Below are 25650 nucleotides of genomic sequence, written 5' to 3'. Positions count from 1 at the left end.
ATTAATATATATTGTAAACAACTGGGGTCCCAGCACTGAGCCTTGTGGTACCCCACTAGTCACTGCCTGCCATTCTGAAAAGGTCCCATTTATTCCCACTCTTTGCTTCCTGTCTGACAACCAGTTCTCTATCTACATCAATACCATACCCCTAATACTGTGTGCTTTAAGTTTGCACACTAATCTCCTGTGTGGGACCTTGTCAAGAGCCTTTTGAAAATCCAAATATACCACATCCACTGGTTCTCCCCTATCCACTCTACTAGTTACATCCTCAAAAAATTCTATGAGATTCGCCAGACATGATTTTCCTTTCACAAATCCATGCTGACTTTGTCCGATGATTTCACCGCTTTCCAAATGTGCTGTTATCACATCTTTCATAACTGACTCCAGCAGTTTCCCCACCACCGATGTCAGGCTTACCAGTCTATAATTCCCCGGTTTCTCTCTCCCTCCTTTTTTAAAAAGTGGGGTTACATTAGCCACCCTCCAATCCTCAGGAACTAATCCAGAATCTAAAGAGTTTTGAAAAATTATCACTAATGCATCCACTATTTCTTGGGCTACTTCCTTAAGCACGCTGGGATGCAGACCATCTGGCCCTGGGGATTTATCTGCCTTTAATCCCTTCAATTTACCTAACACCACCTCCCTACTAACATGTATTTCCCCTCAGTTCCTCCATCTCACTGGGCCCTCGGTCCCCTACTACTTCCGGAAGATTTTTTAAATATAGGGACGTGTACGGTCATGCACTTTGGTAGAAGGAATAAAGATGTAGACCATTTTCTAGATGGGGAGCAAATTCAGAAATCAGAGGTGCAGTGTAAAGGGACTTAGGAGTAATCGTGCAGTAATCCCTAGTTTGCAGTTTGACTAGGTAGTGAGGAAGGCAAATGCAATGTTAACATTCATTTTGAGAGAAATGGAATACCGAAGCAAGAATGTGATGCTGAGGCTTTATAAGGGATTGGTCAGATTGCACTCGAAGTACTGAGGGCAGTTTTGGGCCCCTTATCTCAGAAGGAATGTGCTGGCATTGGAGAGGGTCCACAGGAGGTTCATGAGAATGATCACAGGAATGAAAGGGTTAATGTACGAGTAGCATTTGATGACTCTGGGCCTGTGTTTAGGAGAATGAGGAGTTGAGAGATCTCACTGAAACCTATTAAATATTGAGGGGCCTAAATAGAGTGGATGTGGCAAGGATGTTTTCTGTAGTGGGAGGGTCTAGGACCAGACGGCACAGCCTTAGAATACTATATGTCCAGTTGGAACAGAGATGAGGAGGAATTTCTTAAGGCAGAGGGTGGTGAATCTGTGGAATTCACTGCCACAGACGACTGTGGAAGCCAAGTCACTGGGTGTATTTAAAGTGGAGGCTGATAGGTTCTTGAATAGTAAGAACATCAAAGGTTACGGGGAGAAGGTAGGGTTTGAGACTGATAATAAATCAGCCATAATGGCCTAACTTTGCTCCTAGCATGTCTTATGGCCCAAATACAGGAAACTTCTGCAGTCTATACAAGCAACACAACAGTAAGCTTAAAAAAAAAATGGAAACCCACTCTTTCACATCTCCAAACAGCTGCAGGACGGGGAAAATAGTGGAGATCAGGTCAGAAAATACCCCTCAAAGTCCCAAAGTCAGCACACATGAAGGCTGCTGATTTCAGGATGCAAGGCCAAAGGAGTAAATAGCCATTTATATGAAGAATTTAGTGAGGTAAAGTAGGGGGAAGAATGATCCTTCTTTGCAAAGGTAAACAGTATTCATTCTAACCACCACTTGGAGAGGACGTTTCCTATGGTGGGAGAGTCTAGGACCAGAGAACACAGCCTCAGAATAGAGGAGCATCTTTTTAGGACAGAGGTGAGGAGGAATTTCTTTAGCCAGAGAGTGGTGAATCTGTGGAATTTGTTACCACATGTGGCTGTGGAAGCTAAGTCATTGAGTATATTTAAGGCAGAGTTTGATAGATTCTTGATTGGTCAGGGCATTAAGGGATATGGGGAGAAGGCAGGGGACTGGGGCTGAGAGGGAAAATGGATCACCCATGATGAAATGGTGATAGGCCAAATGGCCTAATCCTGCTCCTATATCTTACGGTCTTATTCAATGAAGAGAGTTTCACAGAAGTATATTAATGCACAAAGTTAATCAAAAAGAATCAGTTCATCTTCCCTACTCCCACTACACCAATGAGGGGACAGGACAGAAGAGAGCTTCTACGTGCTAGTTATTGATGTAGACGACTTTTGAAAGAGACAAGAGAGCAAAACTCACAATTTCTTCTCGAATGGAATAGTCAGCAGTCTCCAGGTAGCTTAACATTTCAGCCACAATCTGCGGTGCGTTTGTTCGATCACACATGGCATAAAGAAGGTCTGCAGCTCGCTGGCGCACACTCACATCCCGCTCAGTCTGTTCAATGTAATGAACAAAAACTTAATCAGCAAGCAACTGCATCACAATACATGTCTCTGGGTGCTTGGTTCTCTGTAATATCATTAAATAGATTATGGCACCTAGAAAGTGCAAAGAGAGAAAATTATTGTTGCATATATTGAATTTGTCCTCCAAGAGGACCACATTCTTGTTGTGGTTTGGAGGCTTGTGTGCCTCAGCTATGTTGGTTGGAGTCCGGGCTTTGAGCTTTACCCTTTGACCTGTTCGGCATGGATGACCTTATCAAAAGCCAGAGGCCAGACTAGAGAAGTCCACTGATCCTCCAGGTTCGGGGGTTCAGCTCAAGGCTAACCACCCTGACTGGTAGAACAAGATCGTTATGGAAACAGCAATGAAGAATCCTTCTACGTCTGACTGCAACGGTATTGCAAAGTCTCTGCATGGGACTTGCATGACTGCCAGTAGTGAAAACCAAAAGGAAGCTACTGACATGATAAACACAAGAGATAGAGGGCCTTCATTGCTGCCTTAAATGCCAGCAGCACGATGGGCAGTAAGTATATTGAATTTGTACTTGGAGAGAATTTATTCAAACCTCTACACGTGATCATTGGTACTAAGGGCATAGAGATCACACCCGTCCTTTTTCAGGCAGATTGTCAATACCTTGCCTAAAGTCACAATGCTTCACTTTTTTGAACCTACAGCCACGTGAGACACCACAGCCAAATGAAAAATTACTTCAACAGGGCAACACAGTAGCCTCGCGGTTCGCACAATGCTTCACAATGCCTGCTGTGAGATCAGGGCTCTATGTCCGTCACCATCCGTAAGGAGCTTGTACGTTCTCCCTGTGACCGTGTGGGCTTTCTCCCACATTCCAAAGATGTGCAATTAGGATTAGTGAGTTGTGAGCATACTAAATTGGCACGGGAAACGTGGCGTCGCTTGCAGACTGCCAAGCGCTATTCCTGCTGATTTGATACAAATGACGCATTTCTGAAACTGTATGTTTTGATGTACATGTGACAAATAAAGCTAATCTCTTGCATCTTTTACCAGACAGCTTATTCACATGCCCTAAAAAGAATTGAGAATGGAAATTAGAAGGTGATGTCAGGGCCAACACTCCTTTCTTTGTGGCATCAAAGTTAATTCCATCCTCCAACTACACAGGATCAGACAGTCACAACCACATATGAATCAGGGTTTTGGGGGGTTATGTCACTATCCAGACACAGAATGACAAACACCTAGGCTTGCATTTCAGTGCTGAGTGTTCACTGTCACAAGTGCCATCGTTCGGATGGGATATTAAACAGAGATCCTGTCTGCTATTCTAACAACTTTCTACAGGAGCACCATTGGGAGTGGCCTGTCTGGCTGCATCACTGTGTGGTGCAAAAGCTGCAAGGTCTGCATGACCCAGAGGATAGTAGCAACTGCAGAGCAGATCACTGGGGTCCCCCTCCCCACTACTTGTGACATTTACTGGGAACGTTGCAAAAAAAGGCCCAAAGCATTGTAGAGGATTCCTACCGCCCAATCCCAGTCTCTTTCAACCAGTACTGTCAGGGAGGAGGTACAGGACTATCAGGATTAGGACTGCGACTGCCAGCTTCTTCCCTCAGGCTGCGTCACTAGGACAGCGAGCTATTTACCTGTGCTCAGAATTACATGCATTTTGAATTGTATTTTATTAACTTATTTGACGTAATAATTTGTTTTATGTACTAATTTAATTTAACTATTAAATTAGCACAAGTAGTGCAAAAATAAAAAAATTAGTGAGGTGGTGTTCATGGGTTCAATGTCCATTCAGAAATTGGATGGCAGAGGGGAAAAAGATGTTCCTGAGTCATCATCGAGTGTATGCCTTCAGGCTTCTGTACCTCCTTCCTGATGGAAATGACCAAGGTGATGAGAGTCCCTAATGATAGATGCCTTGAAGATGTCCTGGATACAATGGAGGCTAGCTGGAGCTGACTAATCTTCACAGCTTTCTGCAGCTTCTTTTGATCCTGTACAGTAGCACCCCGCCCCCCAAATACCAGAAAGCGATGCAGCCAGTTTTGTGGTTGCATCGTGGTCTAGAGGAATGATGCTTCGTTCGTTTGGTGCATGTATGCACAGTCTGAAGACAATAAATTTGACCTTGAACTTGACAATTTGAAACAAGGGCTGCAAAGTAGTTTTCTGGCATCCTGCCCATTGTGTCTCACACAATAAGCATCACAAAATAGATATCTGGCATTCATCACATTATTATTTGTGGGATCCAGCAAAGTACCAATTTGTTGCCACATTTACTTTGACAGAATAGCAACTGTACTTCATAAAGCATGCCGACAGCAGCAAAGCATCTTGGAACACCTAAAGGGGATTTCAAAAGGTTTTACAGTGGTGCTAGGAAGTTTACGAACCCTGTAGAATTTTCACTATTTCTGCATAAAAATGACCTAAAATGTGATCATGCAAGTCCTCAAAGTAGATAAAGAGAACCCAATTAAATAAATAACACAGAAATAGAGAAAATTGTACAGGGTTTACAAACTTTCTAGCACCACTGTACTTAAGTACATACCTTAAGCCTATAAATCCCATTTGATGGTCATTTGGGACAGAATGACCATCCAATGCATCCATTCCTTAATGGTCTGTGCTAATGACCATTTCAGCCTTGGGATAATGACTTCAATAGGGTCTTGGGCAACAGTGAAAAATCAGTGCCAGTTGTTTTTGAGGTTGAAAAAATGCTAGCCAGCACTGAGAGGGAGGAATCACATTGTCAAGTTCACCAATGGCAAGACAGCAGTGGGGCTCATCACCATCAACGATAAGACAACCTACAGAGAGGAGGTGGAAAAGCTCAAGGCCTGGTGCCAGCCAGAGAGACTCTTCCTTAATGTCAATATGACTAAGGTCATGGTTATTGACTCCAGGAGAACTTGCACCACTCATACCCTTCTTTACATCTGCGGCACAGCAGTGGAAACTGCAAGCAGTTTCAGACTTCTTGGGAGTGCACATCTCCCACAGCCTCTCATGGTCCCAGAACACATCCTACACAGTCAGGAAAGCTCACCAACACTTCTGCTTCCTGAGAAGACTGAAGAGAGCTGGAATGTGCATATATATACACTCACGTCATTCTACAGAAACACACGAGGGAGTATCCTACCAAGCTGCATCACTGCTTGGTATGGAAAGCGCACTGCAGCAGACAGGAAGGCTCCTTAATGGATGGGCAAATCTGCCCAAAGCTTTACCTGCACCAGCCTACCCATCAAGAACATATCTACAGAAAGGTGCCGGGAAAAAGGCCAGAAACATCATGAAGGATCCCACACACCCTGCTCGTGGACTGTTTGTCCCACTCCCACCAGGGAAGAGGCTATGTAGCATCCATGCCAGGATGATCAGACTCAAAAACAGTTACTTTCCCCAAGGAGCAAGACCGATCAACACCTCCACCCACTAACTCCACCACTACTTTATAATTTCCTGTCAGTCACCTTATGTACAGACACTCCTGTGCCTAGCATCACTTTATAGATACACAACCTAAAAGCTATCTTATGTACTTATATTTATTGCCTGTTTTTTTACTATTGTGTTTCTTCACCTCAAGTCTTTCTCGTGCCGCAATGGATCCAGAGTAACATTTCGTTCTCATACTTGAGTACAGGAAATAACTAAACAATCTTAAAGCTTAAAAACAAAACACTTCGGTTCCTGCAAAAACAAAATGCAGCTTACCTTCAGTGCGTTGATGACTGTTTCAATGTGGGTTTTGACAGCCTCGTGGGAGAATTCAGAGCCTGCCAGCAGACACATGCTTTCCAGGGCTAGGTACCGGAGGTTAGTCTCGCGGTGTTGCAGGAATTGGCCAAGCTGGTTACACGCACGCACCAACAGGTTAGGTTCGCTGCCAGGAAATTTTAAAAAGCTATTAAAAGATTACATTCTCAAAACAAGCCACTATTTCCTCCCTCCAACAGAAGCAGTCAGCAGATTGCATAAAAACAGCAGTGAAAATAAAGAAAGTACCTTGGCCTTTTAGCCGATCACAGGATCCAGAAAATAATTCCATATCTATTTCAGAAAAAAGTTTGTGCAGAAGCTGGAAATTTTGAGCAATAAACACAAAATGCTGGAGGAACTCAGCAAGACAAGCAGCATCTATGAAGGGGAATAAACAGTCAATGTTTTGGGCCAAGATGTCGCTTTTATTCCCCTCCATAGATGTTGCCTGACTTGCTGAGTTCCTCCAGCTTTTTCAGTATATCAATTTCTCATACTTTCCCTCAATGCTCCACTTTCACACAGCTAAAATCAAAAGTCTCATTTAGTTAAAGTTGCAGTGCACCCATTATTTTATTTTATTTACTTATTTTTTGAAATGCAGTGCGGAACAGACTCTTCTGGCCTTTCGAGCCACACCACCCAGCAATACCCCTATTTTAATTCCAAGCTAATCACGGGACAATTTACAATGACTAATTAACCTACCAACCGGTACGTCTTTGGACTGTGGGAGGAAATTGGAGCACCCGAAAGAAACCCATATAGTCATGGGGAGAACATATAAACTCCTTACAGGCAGCGGAGGGAATTGAACCTGGGCACCTGTACTGTAAGGCATTGTACTCTCCACCACGGTACCGTGCTGCCCTACCATTATCCCACATCCTGGTCTTCCATTTACAGACCATAAGACTTGGGAGTAATACAAGGCCATTCGGCCCATTGAGTCTGCTCCACCATTCCCTCATGGCTGGCTTATTATCACTAGCAACTCTATTCTCCTGTCTTCTCCCCGTAACCTTTGATGCCATTACTAATCAAGAACCTATCAGACTGGTATATATCCAGCTGGGAGATGAGATTCAACCTTTCGTACCATGCGCACCTCCAGGTTACAGTTCTGGATGTCATTCGCTTTCACTCAACTGGCCGCATTCTAGGTGGGCCAATGTATGCGCATTAGTGGACAATGAGCACGAAATAAAAAATCAAAACCATCTCGTGCAATCAATGCCCAAGCTACACCAATTCTATCACATCATTTATAAGCAGCAGATCACATACCTGTCATAATGTATAATAAGGCTGATTGCTTCGAAAAGAATTGCATTCTTAGCATTGGAGTGTTGTACCTTCTTGGATTTAGGTGGCTCTTGAGCTTTGTTCAGAATAGTCTCCATACATTCAATCAGGCGACCTTTCACAGCAGTGTCCTCTGCAAGAGAATGAAATAGAAGTGTAGTAAAACAATCAAATCACACCCACTGATCAATTTAACAAGTGTTAATGATACAGCAAGGAGCAAACAATCTGACCTAAGTCTGTACTACTTGGTTCACTAGCCACTAAATATCAAACCACTCTTCTTGATAGAGATGTACGGGTAGTGACCGGGTTGGCAGCCAGAGACCATTTTTCCCCAGAGCAGAAATTACTAGTCCAAGGGGGCATGACTTTATGTATTACACACCAAATGCTGGAGGAACTCAGTAGGCCAGGCAGCATCTATGGAAAAGAGTAAACAGTCAACATTTTGGGCCAAGACCCTCCATGAGTCCTGATGAAAGGTTTTGGCCCGAAACATTGACTGTATATTCTTTTCCAGACACTGCCTGGCCTGCTGAGTTCTTCCAGCATTTGTGTATATTACTTTGACTTCCAGCATCTGCAGATTTTCTCTTGTTTTTTTGGGCATAACTTTAAGGTGTTTTGAGGAAAATATAGGGGAGACGTCAAAAGGGAGTTTTTTAAAAAAATTACACAGACAGTAGGTGCATGGAACATGCTACCAGGGCTGGTTAGGGACACTTACACAGGCACATGGATGAAAGAAAAATGGAGGGCTACGTGGGGAGGGAAGGGCTAGATCAGTCTTGGAGTCAGTTAAAAGGTCGCACAACAATGTGGGCCAAAGGGCCTGTACTGTGCTGTTTAAACCTATTTCAGGATCTGTACATCAGCAATTAATGTTCATTCCTAATGGCTCTTGAACAGAGTGCGTTCTAAGCCACTTCAACAACCACTTTGGTAAGCCAGATTTCCTCTCCTGAAGAATATTTATGAACCCAATGGGTTTGATCCTTTAATATTTTAACAGCTTTGTGGGTCATCATTACCATCAGTATTTTAAATATATTAATTCCAAATAATTAACCTACTTTTAATTTCGAGGATTACAGGACGTGATTTGAACCTGTGGTTCTAGATTGTACAGAGTTCAAAGAAAACTTATTATCAAGGTATTTAGATAAAAATGCAATAGAATCAATGAAAAACTACACACATAGATGGACAAACGACCACAGTGCAAAAGGCAAATTCTGCAAATACAAAAAAAAAAAATCAAATAATAAATAAATAATATTGAGAATACGAGTTGTCGAGTCCTTGAAAGTCTATAGGTTGTGAAATCAGTTCAGTGTTGAGGTGGGTGATGTTACCCACACTAGTTCAAGACCCTGATGGTGGAGGGTGACTAACTGTTCCTGAGCCTGGTGGTGTGGGGCCTGAGGCTCCCGTACCTCCTGCCTGATGGCAGCAGTGAGAGAGCACGGCTGAACGGTGGGAGTCCACGATGGTGGATGCTACTTTCATGTGCAGCGCTCCATGTAGATGTGCTCAATGGTGGGGGAGGGCTTTGCCTGAGATAGACTGTGACGAGATTATAGCCTTCAGATAAATAGTCTGCCGATTTAACCACTGATGTATCCTTATCTATATTTTTTTAGAAACTTGCATTTGTGTAACATTTATCTTTGGTTGACAATTTCAGGATCATACTGTTAATACTGCAATTTGTTTTACTAATACTTCTTTATTCCGTTGGTGGTATGTCCATTAAATATCGCATTGCAGCGACACACAGGAGCGGCAAACCGTTCTGTCGTTGCACGGCCATCTTCTGTTTCACTATTATATCTGTGTGTGAACCAATTCACTGGCGACGCTGCGGGTAATTCGGTGGAGACAGATGTTTCCGATCACAACAGTGCAGGACACAGTCATTAGGTGATGCAAGAGCCTTACCAGGTGGAGGATAGCACTGCAGGAGCCGCAGCAGTTTGACGGAAAGCCAGGGCGCTGGAACAAAGTAATACGTGTAATCCTGCAGGTCTGTGGAGGCTGAGGACACAATCTGAAAATGTCAAGGAACAAGCACTGTACAAACTATCTCATTAAATGCGAATCAAACCTCTTCTGAATCGGGCTCAGGAACATAGAGCATCAGAGTCAGGTGTATTATTGAGTTATAGAGAACCACAGCACAGAAACAGACCCTTCAGCCCATCTAGTCTGTGGCAGACTGTTATACTGCCTCGTCTCATTGATCAGAACATGGACCATAGACCTCCATGTCCCTCCAATCCATGTACCTAGTCACGCTTTAATTAAACATTGCAACCAAACCCACATCCACCACTTGTGCTGGCAGCTTGTTCCACACTTGCACCATCCTGAGTGAGGAAGATTCCCCTCTGGTTCCCCTTAAATATTTCACCTTTCACCCTTAACATATGGTCTAGTTCTAGTCTCATCCAACACGGACTGAAAAAGCCTGCTTGCATTTACCCTATCTATACCCCTCCATCAAATCTCTCCTCATTTGCCGATGTTCCAGGGAACAAAGTTCAAACCTACTGATGCTTTGCTGCACGCTTGAGTGCTTAGTGGGGGAGTGCCGATTTTTTTTTGCGCTGGTTGGGGGGTGGGGGGAGGGGAGGACCGATACTTTGCTGCTGCTTATGTGTGGGAAGAAGGGGCTGGGAGGAGTTTTGGGGAATCTAACATTTAACTATCATTCATTGTTTGGGGCACACCTCTGTTTTCGTGGATGTTTGCGAAGAAGAATTTCAGGATGTATATTGCATACACTTCTCTGACATTAAATATACCTACTGAACTATTGAAACCTATTCAACCTTTCCCTACAACTCAGGTCCTCAAGTCCAGGCAATGTCCCTGGAAATAATCTCTGCACTCCTTCAATCCCACTACTATCCTTTCTGCAGGTAGGTGACCACAACTGCACATCGCACTCCAACTCCGGCCTAACCAATGTCTCACACAACGTAACATCACTGACATATGTTGTGAAATCTGCTGTCTTGCAGCAGTACAGTGCAAGGTATAAAAATTACGATAAACTGCAGCAAGTAGGCCATATAATCTCTTGAATTAGTATTACACACAGTATCATAGTTAATCTGATCTTTGGCTTCAATACTTTACTCTCACCCTCATAACCGCCAATTCTCCAACAGTTCAAAACTCTCTCTCAACCTCAGCTAAAAATAAACTCAAGTGACTCATCACTTATCATTTTCTGATTCCAAAGACTGCCTTGAGTTTCAGAAAACAGATTCCTCCCCATCTCTGCCTTGTAATCAAATAATTTTTCTGAGACTACTCAGAAGCAGAGATGCTTACTAAGATGTATACCTTCTTCAGCACACATCTAGTTTTTATATGTATTTGATATTCAAAAAATACTTTATGCTAATTTATATTCAAAAAGGAAAAGTTTTATGCAAATTTTATATTCAAAAGAGTAAAAAATATTTACTCCATTCCCCAGTATTCTCTTCACCCAGTGCAATCTGTTAACCATACCAGGATCAGCCACATCATGTCTGCTACTGTGTTCCAACCCAACCTCAGAACAAGGCAGTCTATTGAATTGGGCAATATTTTACCATTTTGAAAATGTGCAAGACTAATTCAGTTAGTTTGGTGACAATCTGCAAGTTGGTAGTTTTACACAGAGGTCAACATACCCCCCACTCAAAGGCTGACATCTCATTTCACCTGGAATGCAAGCCTCAATGTCCGATTGCAGGGACCTCAATATTTCAGGCAGGATGCAAAGCAAACACCCATAGATGAAGAACAAGCATCTAACCCACTGCACATTTTGGTTTCAATTTATGAAACTGTCCCTAGGGAAGCAGAATTTTTGATTGAGAATATTGGAAAAGAAATGTGGGGCATGTGGCTCCAAATGATGGATGATGAAGGGTCTTGTCCCAAAAGGTCGACTGTTTATTCTTTTCTACAGACGCTGCCTAACCTGCATCTTATGTGGCCTGCTGAGTTCCTCCAGAATTTTGTGAGTTACCCTCCTGCTCTACTTCACCATTCCCATTTCCCGCTCTCACCTCATCTCCTTACCCACCCATCACCTCCCTCTGGTGCTCCTTCCCCCTTCCCTCTCTTCCACAGCCTTCTGTCCTCTATCGGATTCCCCCTTCTCCAGTCCTTTATCTCTTTCATCAATCGACTTCTCAGCCCTTTACTTCACCCTTGCCCCTCTCTCGGTTTCACCTATCGCCTACTACCTTGTAGTTCTTCCTCCCCCCCCTCCACCTTCTTACACAGACTTATCTCTTTTTCCAGTCCTGAAGAAGCATCTCAGCCCGGAAGGTCAACTGTTTACTCTTTCCCACAGATGCTGCCTGGCCTCTTGTGTCCTCCAGCATTTTGTATGAGTGTTGCTATGACACATGATCTTGTTCTATTTTCCTTAACATCTGCCGGACGATGCTGAGGATGTTCTACGAGTCTGTGGTGGCCAGTGCGATCATGTTTGCTGTTGTGTGCTGGGGCAGCAGGCTGAGGGTAACAGACACCAACAGAATCAACAAACTCATTCGTAAGGCCAGTGATGTTGTGGGGATGGAACTGGACCCCCTGACGGTGGTGTCTGAAAAGAGGATGCTGTCCAAATTGCATGCCATCTTGGACAATGTCTCCCATCCACTACATAATGTACTGGGTGGGCACAGGAGCACATTCAGCCAGAGACTCATTCCACCGAGATGCAACACAGAGCGTCATAGGAAGTCATTCCTGCCTGTGGCCATCAAACTTTACAACTCCTCCCTTGGAGGGTCAGACACCCTGAGCCAATAGGCTGGTCCTGGACTTATTTCCTGGCATAATTTACATATTACTATTTAACTATTTATGGTTTTATTACTATTTAATTATTTATGGTGCAACTGTAACAGAAACCAATTTCCCCCGGGATCAATAAAGTATGACTATGACTAAGAAGTGAGTGGAAAATAAACCTTCAGTAGGCATTTTATCCTCCAAGTGGACCAAATTGTTATGATTTGGAGGCTTGTATGCTTCAATGACATGGAGAGATATGTTGGCTGGAGTCACGGCTTTATCCTTTGGCTCTTGGTGGGGTCACCTACGCCAAACAGGTCAAAGGGTAGAGGCCAGACTAAGAGTGGAGCATCCATCCTCCAGTTTTGGGGGTTCAGCTCAGGGCCAACAACCCTGACTGATAAAATAAATTGGTTACAGAAACAGCAATGAAGAATCCTTCCACATCTGAGTCTCCACCCCAGACTTGCATGACTGACAGTGGTGAAAACAGAGAGGAAGTTACTGGTATAATGAAGGAAGCCCTGAGCATCCCCAGAGATGGAGGACCTTCACTGCTGCCCTAAACGACAGCAGCATAACCAGTAGTAAGTAAGCATCTAATCCCTCCATAAGGAATGATGAAAAGGTGATCCTGATTAAATTGCAATCATGATCCCTGCCACATTACAGAAGTATTTTACATTGCCCATTTCTTCCCTCACCAGCCCATCCATCATTTGTCCTACTAAAAGAACTTTCACTGGGACAGCACATCCTCTGACACGCTGCCAAAGAGGCCAGGTGCAAGTCTATTTGTGAGTTTCTTGTGCTACGTGGAGTGTATGGCACAGCAAAAGGCAATTCAGCTCTAGATGTTGCTGACATTCATATTCTATTCCAACTTCCTGCAATATTTTCACATTTATCACTACAGTCCTCTACTCCCTTTTCCTGTTTCCCTTTAGATGTGTCTATTCAATCGCAACCTTTCTTTGTGATAGCAAATCCCACCACTCCTTAGATAAATAACTTCCCATATGGCTTCCAAGTGAATATTTTATCCTGAGGCTCTGGTTTGCTCTATCCCACAGTGGAAATATCCTCTGATCTCAAAAAGAAACATTGTAATTCCAAATAATTTTGAAAAGGCATATGTGGACAGCTATTATAAAACAGGCACGCTGATAGGCAACCATCCTTTGAATACTTGTTCTTCTTCTTTATCAAAGGTCTCTGTATCCTTTCCTTTATATAGTAGCCAATGATACACACAGCATTTCAAGTGCCATCTATTTCACGCTTGATGTAAATTTAGCACAACTTCAGTAGGGTTTCTGGCTCTATGCTACTAGTAATAAATGTTGAGAAGTTGGTTTGCTTTCTACGTCCTGTGCCAATAACCTGATCAGTCCATACTTTTAAGACCATAAGGTACAGGAGCAGAATTAGACCATATGGCCCATCGAGTCTGCTCCACCATTTCATCATAGCTGATCTATTTTCCCTCTCAGCCCCAATCTCCTGCCTTCTCCCCATATCCCTTCATGCCCTGACTAATCAAGAGACTATCAACCTCTCCCTTAAATATACTCAATCACTTAGCGTCCACAGCCACCTGTGGCAATGAATTCCACAAATTCACCACTCTCCAGCTAGAGAAATTCTTCCTCATCTCTGTTCTAAAGGGACAACCCTCTATTCTGAGGCTGATTCCCCTAGTCTTAGACTCCCCCTCAGAATAGAGGATCGTCCCTTTAGAACAGAGAATATACTTCGATTGTGCCTGAGGTATTAAACATTTCAGGTTATTTGGACTTTATAGACAACCTCCCCACATCCACTCTATCAAGGCCTTTCAACATTCAATAGATCTCAATGAGATCAACCCTTATTCTTCTGAGTTCCAGTGAGAATAGGCCCAGAGACATCAAACATTCCTCAAATGACAAGCTTTTCAATCCCAGAATCATTTTCATGCACCTCCTTTGAACCGTCTCCAACGACAGCACATCCTTTCCAAACTTTTGTTTATATTTTCCATATACTGTACATTTTATTTTTTAAAACCATGAAAATGTGATGTATAATTGGTATTCAAATTCATTTGCCAGTGAGCTGTCCATTGTTGTTGGTTTGTACTCCACCCTAGAGCTAATAATGACCAACTGCATCACCCTATGCATACAGTTCAGTGTAATCCAAAAATATTCTTGTCTAACCTTTAAATAAATCAATTATATAAAGCTGACTTTCAGTTCTGTTTAATGCAGCAGAAGCAGCTGCACTATAGTGAGAAGGCAAAGCAGAGCAGCAATCTACTCACTGGCATTGATATCATCGCTATTAAACAAATATATTTTGGTTCATTACTGGCTTAGTTCAGGAATGTTTACTACCAAGGTGAAGCCACCCTCAGGGTATATTCTGTCAGGGTAGTCTCCAACCTGATGGCATTATTATCGATTTCACCTTCTCGTAAAAAACCTTTTCCCTTCCCCTCCCCCTCTTCTATTCCCCACTCTCTGGCCTTTTACCTCTTCTCACTTGCCTATCATTTCCCCCTGGGTCATCTCCTCCTTCCTATTCTCCTATGCCCTCAAGCTTGTCATAGTCATAGTCATACTTTATTGATCCCAGGGGAAATTGGTTTTCATTACAGTTGCACCATAAATAATAAATAGTAATAAAACCATAAATAGTTAAATAGTAATATGTAAATTATGCCAGTAAATTATGAAATAAGTCCAGGACCAGCCTATTGGCTCAGGGTGTCTGACCCTCCAAGGGAGGAGTTGTAAAGTTTGATGGCCACAGGCAGGAATGACTTCCTATGATGCTCTGTGTTGCATCTTGGTGGAATGAGTCTCTGGCTGAATGTACTCCTGTGCCCAACCAGCACATTATGTAGTGGATGGGAGACATTGTCCAAGATGGCATGCAACTTGGACAGCATCCTCTTTTCAGACACCACCGTCAGAGAGTCCAGTTCCATCCCCACAACATCACTGGCCTCTGTTGGTGTCTGCTACCCTCAGCCTGCTGCCCCAGCACACAACAGCAAACATGATAACACTGGCCACCACAGACTCGTAGATCATCCTCAGCATCGTCCGGCAGATGTTAAAGGACCTCAGTCTCCTCAGGAAATAGAGACGGCTCTGACCCTTCTTGTAGACAGCCTCAGTGTCCTCAAGTCCTCCTTCCCCTTCTCCCCCCACCCCCACCCAGGTTCACCTATCACCTTCTAGCTAGCCTCCTTCCCTTTCCTCTCCACCTCCTTTTCCTTCACACTTCCTTCTCGTTCCTGATGAAGGGTCTCAGCCCAAAACGTCGACTGTTTATTCATTTCCATAGATGCTGCCTGACCTACTGAGCTTCTCCAGTGTTTTGTCTGCATTGCTCAGTGTTACACAAAAATTGGGCATATATGATTATTTTTTTTGTAAATCAAGATACAAAGTTTGGTCTATAAAATCCAAATAACCTGAAATGTTTAATACCTCAGGCACAATTCTCTTGTTAAAGTTTACCACCAACACCAAAGACTTATAGGTCCAATCAGTAGTTACAAGTTCCTTTTGAAAACTACATGTAACTTTTAAGAATATTGCATGTACAGTGCCTTGTAAAAGTATTCAACCCCCAATCCTTTGGTTGTAATACTCATTTATGTGACAAGGGATTTTGATCAATTTAACTGAGAATTTTTATTTGTGAATCACGTTCCGTTTCTCACAGTAGAGCCCCAAAAAACTGGGAAAATTGTAAAGTATGACAAATTAAAAATTCAAAATCTGAAATGTCAGAAGTTCAAAAGTATTCATCCTCCTTTCCTCAGTACTTAGTTGAACTACCTCTTACAGCTATTACAGCCAGTTGTCTTTTTGGACAAGTCTCTATTAGCTTCGCTAGATTTGCCCATCTCTCCTTGCAAACTTGCTCAAGCGGCAGTGGACAGCAAACGCGGTCTTGCCAGGGTTGTTCAATTGGGTTAAGGTCAGGACCTCGACTGGGCCACTCAAGGATATTAATTTTCTTCATTTGAAGCCACTCTATGGTTGCTCTGGCAGTGTGCTTTGGGTCGTTAATCTGCTGAAAGACGAACTTCCTCCCCAGTTTAAGCTTTCCGGCAGAGGCTTGCAGGTATTTATCCAGGATCTCTCTGTATTTAGCAGCATTCATCTTCCCATCAATCTTGACCAGATTTCCAATTCTGCTGTTAAAAAGCATCCCCATAGCATGAAGCTACTTCCACGTACTTTACATTAGGGATGGAGTTACTAGGCTGATGCACAGTATTCGATTTACACTATATGTACCACTTACTGTTCAGGCCATAAAGGACAACTTTAGTTTCATCTGATCAAGACTTTCTTCCACATCTTTACAGTATCTTCTAAGTGATGCTTTGCAAACTCCTTACAGGAAGGACATGCCACTCTTCCACAAATATCCTTTTGGTGCAGGGCCTTAAAGATTTTGGAGCCATGAACTTCATCTCTAGTTGCAGCCACTGACTTCTGCAGCTCTTTCAGAGTGACTGCTGGAGCCTCTCTTACAAGTGCAATTCTTCTCCGGCGATGAAGTTTAGGGGGCGGCCTTCCTAGGCATTGTGGCTCTAGTTTTTCCCCATTTTTCACAATGGACTACACTGAGCTCTAGGGTAGGTAGTCTTCCCCAGATTTGTGCTGCTCTATTACCATTTGCCTGATTTGTCTTGAATGTTCTTTCCTCTTCATTTTGGTTTGGCCTGTTGAAAATCTACCATACTGTTGGACCTTGCAGAGAGAGGGGGTATTTATTCAGGTGATCCTCCAAATTTCTACATCAACAAATCAGGCGAGTTGGCAAGGTAGTGTACGGTATTGAACCTGAGGAAAATTAGCGTAGTAATTACAAAAGGGATGAATACTTTTTCAGCCTGACAATTTTGGTTTTTAATTTTGAACACATTGTTGATGTTTTGATTTGAAATAATGCACAATGTTTTGCCAGTGGTGTAGCGGCATCCACACCAAACTTCAAGGCGAGTGGTCCCGGGTTCGAATCCGACCAGCTCCTTGCAACTTTTCATCCGTGCCGGGTTGAGCGCCGAGCTAGCAACTTAGTCTCGTTAAAAAACAGACAAAAATGGTAAATGGCAAGGTTGCTGCCCGATGTGCCAGAAGGCGTGGAGAGGAATAACAATGTGTTGCAAATTAGCTCAAAATAATTTTTAATGTAGAAGTAAAATGTGAATACCTTTTCAATGCACTGTATAAAAGTATGACATTTATATAGTTGAAATTTAATACCATCATGTTCTATGGTGAAAACTTTGAAACATTTTCCAGGTTTTATTCACGGGGACATGCAAGAGAACCTTCATCCACCAGGCTTTGGGAAGGACCCAGTCGGAACAGTAAACAAATTTTTACAAAATTATCAGTTAACAGGAATCAATTTGCACAAAAGGAGGGAATGCTTCAATGATGAAAAGATGGAGCGCCCCCATGATCACTTACCCGGCTCAGTCTGGAAACAGCCAACGAGACGCACGTCTTGAATTCATCTGGGTTCTTCTTGCTCAGACAAGTGATAAGACTGGTAGCAGCTGTCACTACACCCTGCAAGGAATGCAAAGAATGAACAAAGGTTTCTGTGAAACAGGTTCAATGCATGTAGATGCTCCAAGATTTGGAGAGTTAACTTGTGTTTGGACCAGCAAGCTTTGGCCTAGTGCACAATACTTCTTGGTCGAAGTCAATCCAAATGGGAGCAGAATTTGGCCACTTGGTCCACTAAGTGTGCAACACCATTCCATCATGGTTGATTTATTGCTCCTCTCCCAAAATTAGCAGCTCTTTAGCATCGCAAACATGAGGAAATCTGCAGATGCTGGAAAGTCAAGCCACACACATAAAAGTTGCTGGTGAACGCAGCAGACCAGGCAGCATCCCTAGGAAGAGGTACAGTCGACGTTTCGGGCCAAGACCCTTCGTCCGCCAGAGAAAGCAGGATCTCCTAGTGGCCACACATTTTAATTCCACGTCCCATTCTGACATGTCTATCCATGGCCTCCTCTACTATAAAGATGAAGCCACACTCAGGTTGGAGGAACAACACCTTATATTCCGTCTGGGTAGCCTCCAACCTGATGGCATGAACATTGACTTCTCAAACTTCCGCTAATGCCCCACCTTCCCCTCGTACCCCATCCGTTATTTATATACACATTCTTTCTCTTTTTCTCCCTCTGCCCCTCACTATACCCCTTGCCCATCCTCTGGGTTTCCCCCCCCCTCCCTGGGCCTCCTGTCCCATGATCCTCTCATATCCCTTTTGCCAATCAACTGCCCAGCTCTTGGCTCCATCCCTCCCCCTCCTGTCTTCTCCTATCATTTTGGATCTCCCCTTCCCCCTCCCACTTTCAAATCTCTTACTAGCTCTTCTTTCAGTTAGTCCTGACGAAGGGTCTCGGCCCGAAACATCGACTGTACCTCTTCCTAGAGATGCTGCCTGGCCTGCTGCGTTCACCAGCAACTTTGATGAGTGTTGCAGCTCTTTAGCATATTGTTTGTTCCTGAGTGTCACATTAAACCCCATTTTTTTTCTATTCCAGTTATTCAGGAAGCAACTGAATGATTGCATGATACTATTTTATCAGGCAGTTTGAAGTCTTGTTCAAACTTCAACCAAATGCCCTATGAGAGATGTTAACAAAGGAAAACTCATTATAATACTCTTGCAAATTTCTACAGATGTACCATGGAGATCATTCGGCTGGTTGCATCACTGTCCGGTATGGAGGTGCCATTGGACAGGATCAGAAGAAGCTGCAGAAAGTTGTAAACCCAGCCAGCTCCACCACAGGCGCGAGCCTCCCCAGCATCGAGGACATTTTCAAAAAGGTGCTGCCTCAAAAAGGCAGCATCTGTCATTAAGGACATTCCTTCTTCCCATTGCTACCATCAAGGTGGTGGTCCAGGAGCCTGACAACACACTCAACATTTTCGGAACAGTTTCTTCACCACCACCATCAGATTTCAAAGGTTTAATGTACATTTACACAGTATAAAACCCTGGGATTCATCTTCCACAGACAACCACAAAGAACACCATGAATAGGCAATGAACCCATGTACACTACCTTGCTCTTTCTGCACCAATTTAGTATTACAATTTATAATTTTAGAATATACCAGTGATGTTAAACTCAATTCTGATTTTGCCTGCAGAACAATGTTATCCCTTCGATGCAAGTGATACCAAAAGAATTGCAACTTAGAAAAGGTCAATATTCATTTAATTTTTCTCCATCAGTATTTCCTCAATTTAAGCAGAGAAGAACTATTTAATTATGGAATTTCACTTTATGACACCACTATGGTCAACCAAAATTCCAATGACAAACGTGCATCTGAATCCAGAGAAAATATTCCTTAATGCTTTTAGAACATGGTCACAAGAGGTAACCAAAGACTAAATTATTGTCACCTACACCAACTTGTTCGTGTTATTCCTCTTGGCTCCTTGTGGCGCATTGGGCAGCCGTTTCTTTAGCATTTGTCCTTTTTTTTTTTAAAACGAGGCCGAGTTGCTAGCTCGAAACTCAGCACAGGACAGATGGAAATCATGCAAGGAGCCAGCCGAATTCAAACCCAGGACCGCTCGCCTTGAAGTCTAATGCCGATGCCATTGCACTACCGACTGACTTATACATCACGGTGCAATGAAATTCCTTGTTTGTGTGAAGCTTACAAAGATAACACAAAACAAGGCAATAACAAACACAATTATGAGTACCGATTAGCAGAAGGCTGCAAAGATTGTAGTGCAGTCTGAAGTAGTGCAAATCAAAAATTGTCGAAATGACAACAGTGGAATAACAGAGGTAGGGTTGAGAGAACGAGAATGTGGCAGCACCATCAGGAAGTGGGTGTGAAAGACGTTCAGGAGTCTGATAGCTGTGGGAAGGCAACTATTCTAGATCTCTAGGCTTTCTTGCAGAAAGCAGACCGTAAGACATAGGAGCAGATTTAGGCCACTCAGCCCAGAGTCTGCTCCACCATTCCATCAGGGCTGATTTATTATCCCTCTCAAACCTATTCTCCTGCCTTCTCCCCATAACCTTTGAAACCCCGAATAAACAGGAACCTATCCACCTCCACTTCAAATATACTCAATGACTTGGCCTCCACGGCTATCCGTGGTAATGAATTCCACACATTCACCACCCTCTGGCTAAAGAAATTCCTCTTCATCTCTAAATGGATGTTCTACATGAATATCCCTCTATTCTGAGGCTGTGCCCTCTGGTCCTAGATTCACCCATTATAGGAAACATCCTCTCCATATTCACTCTAACTTGGCCTTTCAATATTCGATAGGTTTCAATGCGAGCCCCCCCCCCCCACCATTCTTCTAAACTCCAGCAAGTACAGGTACAGAGCCAAATGCTTCTCATATGTTAACCCTTTCATTCCTGGAATCATTCCCATGAATTTCCTCTGGACCCTCTCCAATACCCAGCACACAGAAGAGAGAAAAAGAGAATGTCCAGGATGGTAGTTGTCCTTGACAAGCTTTCCCGAGCAATGCACTGTGAAGATGAAGTAGGTGGAATGAAGCAATGAGCCCGTGATGGACTGGGCCGTGTTTACTACATGCTCACATCAGGCTGGGACATAACCCATCACAAAACTTTCTACAGCATGTCTCTAGGAGCTCCACAGAATTGTCACTGACATGCCAAGCATTCTCAGACACCCAAGGAAATGAATATGTCAACCCATTAGTGTGAAGGGACCAGGTGAGGTTGATGGCAACATCTATGCCAAGCAAACTGAAGCATTTGGCCATTTCTACAGTAGCTCTGTTGGTGAGGAAATGGCTTTATTCGCACCCAGCTTCCTTAGGTCAACCACCGACTCTTTCACCTTGCTGATGTTAAGGGTTAGGATACTGTTCCAACACCATCATCATCTCTACAACACTCCATTACTAAATGACAATAAACGAGGACCGAGTGTCCTCATAATCTAATCTAATCTCCGTTGAAAAGGACAAGGTTTTATTCACCAGCCCACTTCCTTATGTCAACAACTGACTCTTTCAACCCATGACATGAGGCTACAAAACAAGAGCCCATGATTTTACAGCAAAGGTACCAACGTGGATAGAAGATTGGCTGACTGGCAGGAGGCAAAGAGTGGGAATAAAGGGTCCCTCTCTGCTTGGCTGCTGGTGACTAGTGGTATTCTGCAAGGGTCAGTTTTGGGACCGCTTCCTTTTCATGTTATATGTCAATGATTTTAATGGCAGAATTAATGGCTTTATGGCCGATTTTATGGATTGTACGAAGATAGGCGGAAGGGCTGGTAGAGCTGAGGAAGCAAAGAGTCTGCAGATGGACTTACACAAAATAGGAGAATGGTCAAAGAAATAGCAGCTAGAATACAGTGTCGGGAAGTGTATGGTCATGCACTTTAGTAGAAGGAATAAAGGCACAGGGAGAAAATTTGGAAATAAGAGTTGCAAAGGGACTTGGGATTACTTGTGCAGGACTCCTGAAAGGTTAACTTGTAGGCTGAGTCAGTAGTAAGGAAGGTAAATGCATTGTTAGCATTCATTTCAAGGGGACTAGAACATAAAAGCAAGGATGCAAGGTTGAGAATAAAGCACTGGTGAGGCCTCACTTGGAGTATTGTAAGCAGTTCTGGGCCACGTCTAAGAAAGGATATACTGAAACTGGAGAGGTTTCAAAGAAGGTTCACAAAAATGATTCCACGATTGAACGCCTTGGCATATGAAGAATGTTTGATGGCTCTGGGCCTGTATTCATTAGAATTCAGAAGAATGAAGGCTGACCTTATTGAAACCTATCAAATGGTGAAAGGCCTTGATATAGCACATGTGGAGAGGATGTTTCCTATTGTGGAAGAGTCTAACATCAGAGGACACAGCCTCAGAATAGAGGGGCATCCTTTTAGAACAGAGATGCGGAGGAATATCTTTTGCCAGAGGGTGGTGACTCTGTGGAATTCATTGTCACAGGTGGCTATGGAAGCCAAGTCATTGGGTATATAAAAGGAGGGGGTTGATAGGTTCTTGATTAGTCAAGGCATGAAGGGATATGGGAAGAAGGCAAGAGATTGGGGCTGAAAGGAAAAAAGGATCGCTGTGATGAAATGGCAGAGTAGACTCAATGGGCCAAATGGGCAAATTCTGTTCCTATGTCTCATGGATGTAATGCTGAGGCTTTACAAGTCATTTGTCAGGCTGCACTTAAGAACATTGAGAGTAGTTTTGGATCGTTTATCTAAGGAAGGATGTACTGGCATTGGAGATGGTCAGTGTAAGTTCACAAGAATGACCCTAGGAACAAAGAGTGAACATTTGAGGTGCATTTGATAGCCCTGACCTGTACTCACTGGAGTTTAGAAGAATGGTGGGGGAGGAGGAAGGAAGGGGAATCTTATTAAAACCTATTATATATTGAAAGGCCTAGACAGAGTCGATGTTTCCTATATTGGGTGAGACTAGGACCAGAGCCCTTTAGAACAGAGATGAGGAGGAATTTCTTTAGGGAAAGGGTGGTGAATCTGTGGAATTCATTGTCACAGGTGGCTACGGAGGCCAAGTCGCTGGGTATACTTAAAGCGGAGGTTGATAGGTTCTGATTAGTAAGGGCGTCAAAGGTTCAGGAGAATGGAGTTAGAAGGATAATAAATCAGCTCTAATGGAAGGGCAGTCTTATGATCATAAGGTTTCCTGTACCCCATCTCATCATTATTGTTGATGTGGCCAATAACTATGGTTTTATTGGCAAACTTGCAGATTAAGTTTGCACTGTACCTGGCCTTACAGTCAAGTATATATAAAAGGAACACTCCACTGCAGCTTGTGGCATTACTTTATGATAAATAGAACTGCAACAGATCTAGCAGCTCAAATCTCGACATCCATGAGCCTTTAAAGCCCATCAACACCAAGCGAAATGCAATCCACAACCTGAAATTCCAAAAGTCTACTGTTAGGGCAGGAGATCCCAACCTGAGGTCCATAGACCCCTTGCTTAATGGTATTGGTCCATGGCATAAAAAAGGTTGGGATCCCCTGTGTTAGGGAATCAATCCTCATTCAATCAGGGCAGAATGGTATGCCAGGAGATAGAAATATATAGCTAAAATTGAGCTCCCAATCCAATAGAATACTTGCATGCCAAGCAATAAAAAAACCCAGCACATAGTACAGGTTACCACACTATGTCACAGCATGTTACTAAGGTTCAGTGTTTATGGATTTGGACTACGTACTTTTTCAGTCTTATGGTTCTATATTCTGTGTTTTCACCCATTCTTTTTCTTTGTGCGGGGGTGGGGCAGGGGGCTTTAGGTGGGGGGTGCCCATGTTCTTGGTAGTGTTGTGTGTGGAGGGAGCGGGATTCGGAGGATTTGATGTTTGCACTGCCGTTGTTTTTGTGCAGAGGGGTGGGTGGGTTTGTTGTTTCTCTGACCTTTCTTTGGTTCATCTGGAGAATAAGAATCTCAGAGTTGGATACTGTGTTCATACCTAGACAATAAACGAACCTTTCGAGCAAGCCAAATGATCACACCATCAGCAGGTTAGATCAGAATTCTAAATTCCTGACATGACCAATTTGAAGAGTGGAAAACCATTAAAATAAGTTTTGGGCATGCTATGTTGGTATCGGACACACGGTGACACTTGCAGGCCGCCCGAAGCACGTATTCGGACTTCATTGGTTGTTGACGCAAACAACACACTTCACTGTATGTTTCAATCACAAACAAAAGAAAATCTGCAGATGCCAGAAATCCAAGCAACAAAGAATGCTGAAGGAACTCAGCAGGCAGCATCTACAGAAAAAAGTACAGTCAATGTTTCGGGCCACGACCCTTCATCAGGACTGGGAAGAAAAGATGAGTCAGAGTAAGAAAGTGGGAGGAGAGGAGAGAAAACCACAAGGTGGTAGGTGAAACTTGGGGGGGGGGGGAGGGAGAAGTAAAGAGCTGGAAAGTTGATTGGTGAAAGAGATGAGAGATACAGGGCTGGAACAAGGCTGCCCTGCTCATTCCACCGAGATGCAACACAGAGCACCACAGGAAGTCATTCCTGCCTGTGGCCATCAAACTTTACAACTCCTCCCTTGGAGGGTCAGACACCCTGAGCCAATAGGCTGGTCCTGGACTTATTTCCTGGCGTAATTTACATATTATTATTTAATTACTTATGGTGCAACTGTAACGAAAACCAATTTCCCCCGGGATCAATAAAGTATGACTATGACTATGACAATGGCATTGATTTCTTGAAGTTCCGGTAATGCACCCCGCCTTCACCATTCCCCCCTCTCACCTTATCTCCTTACCTGCCCACCACCTCCCTTCTGGTGCTCCTCCGCCTTTTCTTTCTTCCATGGTCTCTTGTCCTCTGCCATCAGACTCTCCCTTCTCTAGCCCTGTATCTCCTTCACCAATCAACTTCCCAGTTCTTTACTTCAATCCTCACCCCCTGTTTCACCCATCACCTTGTGGGTCTTCCTCCCCTTCCCCCCCCACCTTCTTATTCTGCCTCATCTTTTTTTCTCACCAGCCCTGATGAAGGGTCTTGGCCCAAAACATTGACTCATAGATGCTGCCTGCCCTGCTGTGTTCCTCCAGCATTGTGTGTGTGCCAATGTGTGTCGATGTACATATGACAAGTAAAGCTAATTTTAGCATTCTACCTTTCTCAAACAGTTATGAGGAGAAAGCTCCAAGAATACCTCCACCCTCAACGAAAGAGGCCCAATATGAGGTCTCAAGTGCAAGGTTAAAGCATTCACAACTGCACTTAACTCAGAGTTTGGAGTGGATAACCCATCTTGGCTTCCTCATGAGTTGTCTTGTCTTCAGTCAATGTAATGCTCCATAGTGTCAAGAATAGTGACAGTATGGGATGCAAAAAAGGTTATAAAGGCACACATCAATGCTTGTACAACAGAACTAGCTACAACTCTTGACAATTACAACACTGGCATCTACCCGATCAGGTAGAAAACTTTGCAGGCACATCTTGTCCATGGAGAGCAGCCAAAATCTAATCAGGTGAAATACTACCAGGTCTGTAGTTAATCATTACCAAATTAATGAAAGCTGCAGCAATTAGTCACAAATAACCAGTTTACTGATACCCTGTTTAGGTTCTGCCAAGAAGATAGGCCTAAAATACATCACAGATTCACACAAACATGATCCAGGTATCAGATTTATTTATCACATGTACATTGAAACATACAATGAAATGCATCGTTTGTGTTAATAACCAACACGCCCAAGGATGTGCTGGAG

General features: G+C 43.4%; 1 protein-coding gene across 1 annotated transcript in view; it reads right to left on the bottom strand.

The window, feature by feature from the left end:
- ap2a1 (adaptor related protein complex 2 subunit alpha 1) overlaps positions 1-25650 on the bottom strand; it is a 102108-nt gene that overhangs the window by 49374 nt on the left and 27084 nt on the right. The window contains exons 6-10 of the mRNA XM_072271514.1: positions 17821-17922; positions 9467-9575; positions 7505-7655; positions 6173-6341; positions 2291-2428 (exon numbers count right to left, since the gene is read on the bottom strand). Of these exons, the coding sequence (XP_072127615.1) occupies positions 2291-2428; positions 6173-6341; positions 7505-7655; positions 9467-9575; positions 17821-17922 (669 nt within the window). The remainder of the gene's footprint in view (positions 1-2290; positions 2429-6172; positions 6342-7504; positions 7656-9466; positions 9576-17820; positions 17923-25650) is intronic.

Source organism: Mobula birostris, chromosome 11 (assembly GCF_030028105.1).
Source record: "Mobula birostris isolate sMobBir1 chromosome 11, sMobBir1.hap1, whole genome shotgun sequence".
In the NCBI taxonomy this organism is placed as follows: Eukaryota; Metazoa; Chordata; class Chondrichthyes; order Myliobatiformes; family Myliobatidae; genus Mobula; species Mobula birostris.
This window is presented reverse-complemented; position numbering and strand designations above follow the sequence as displayed.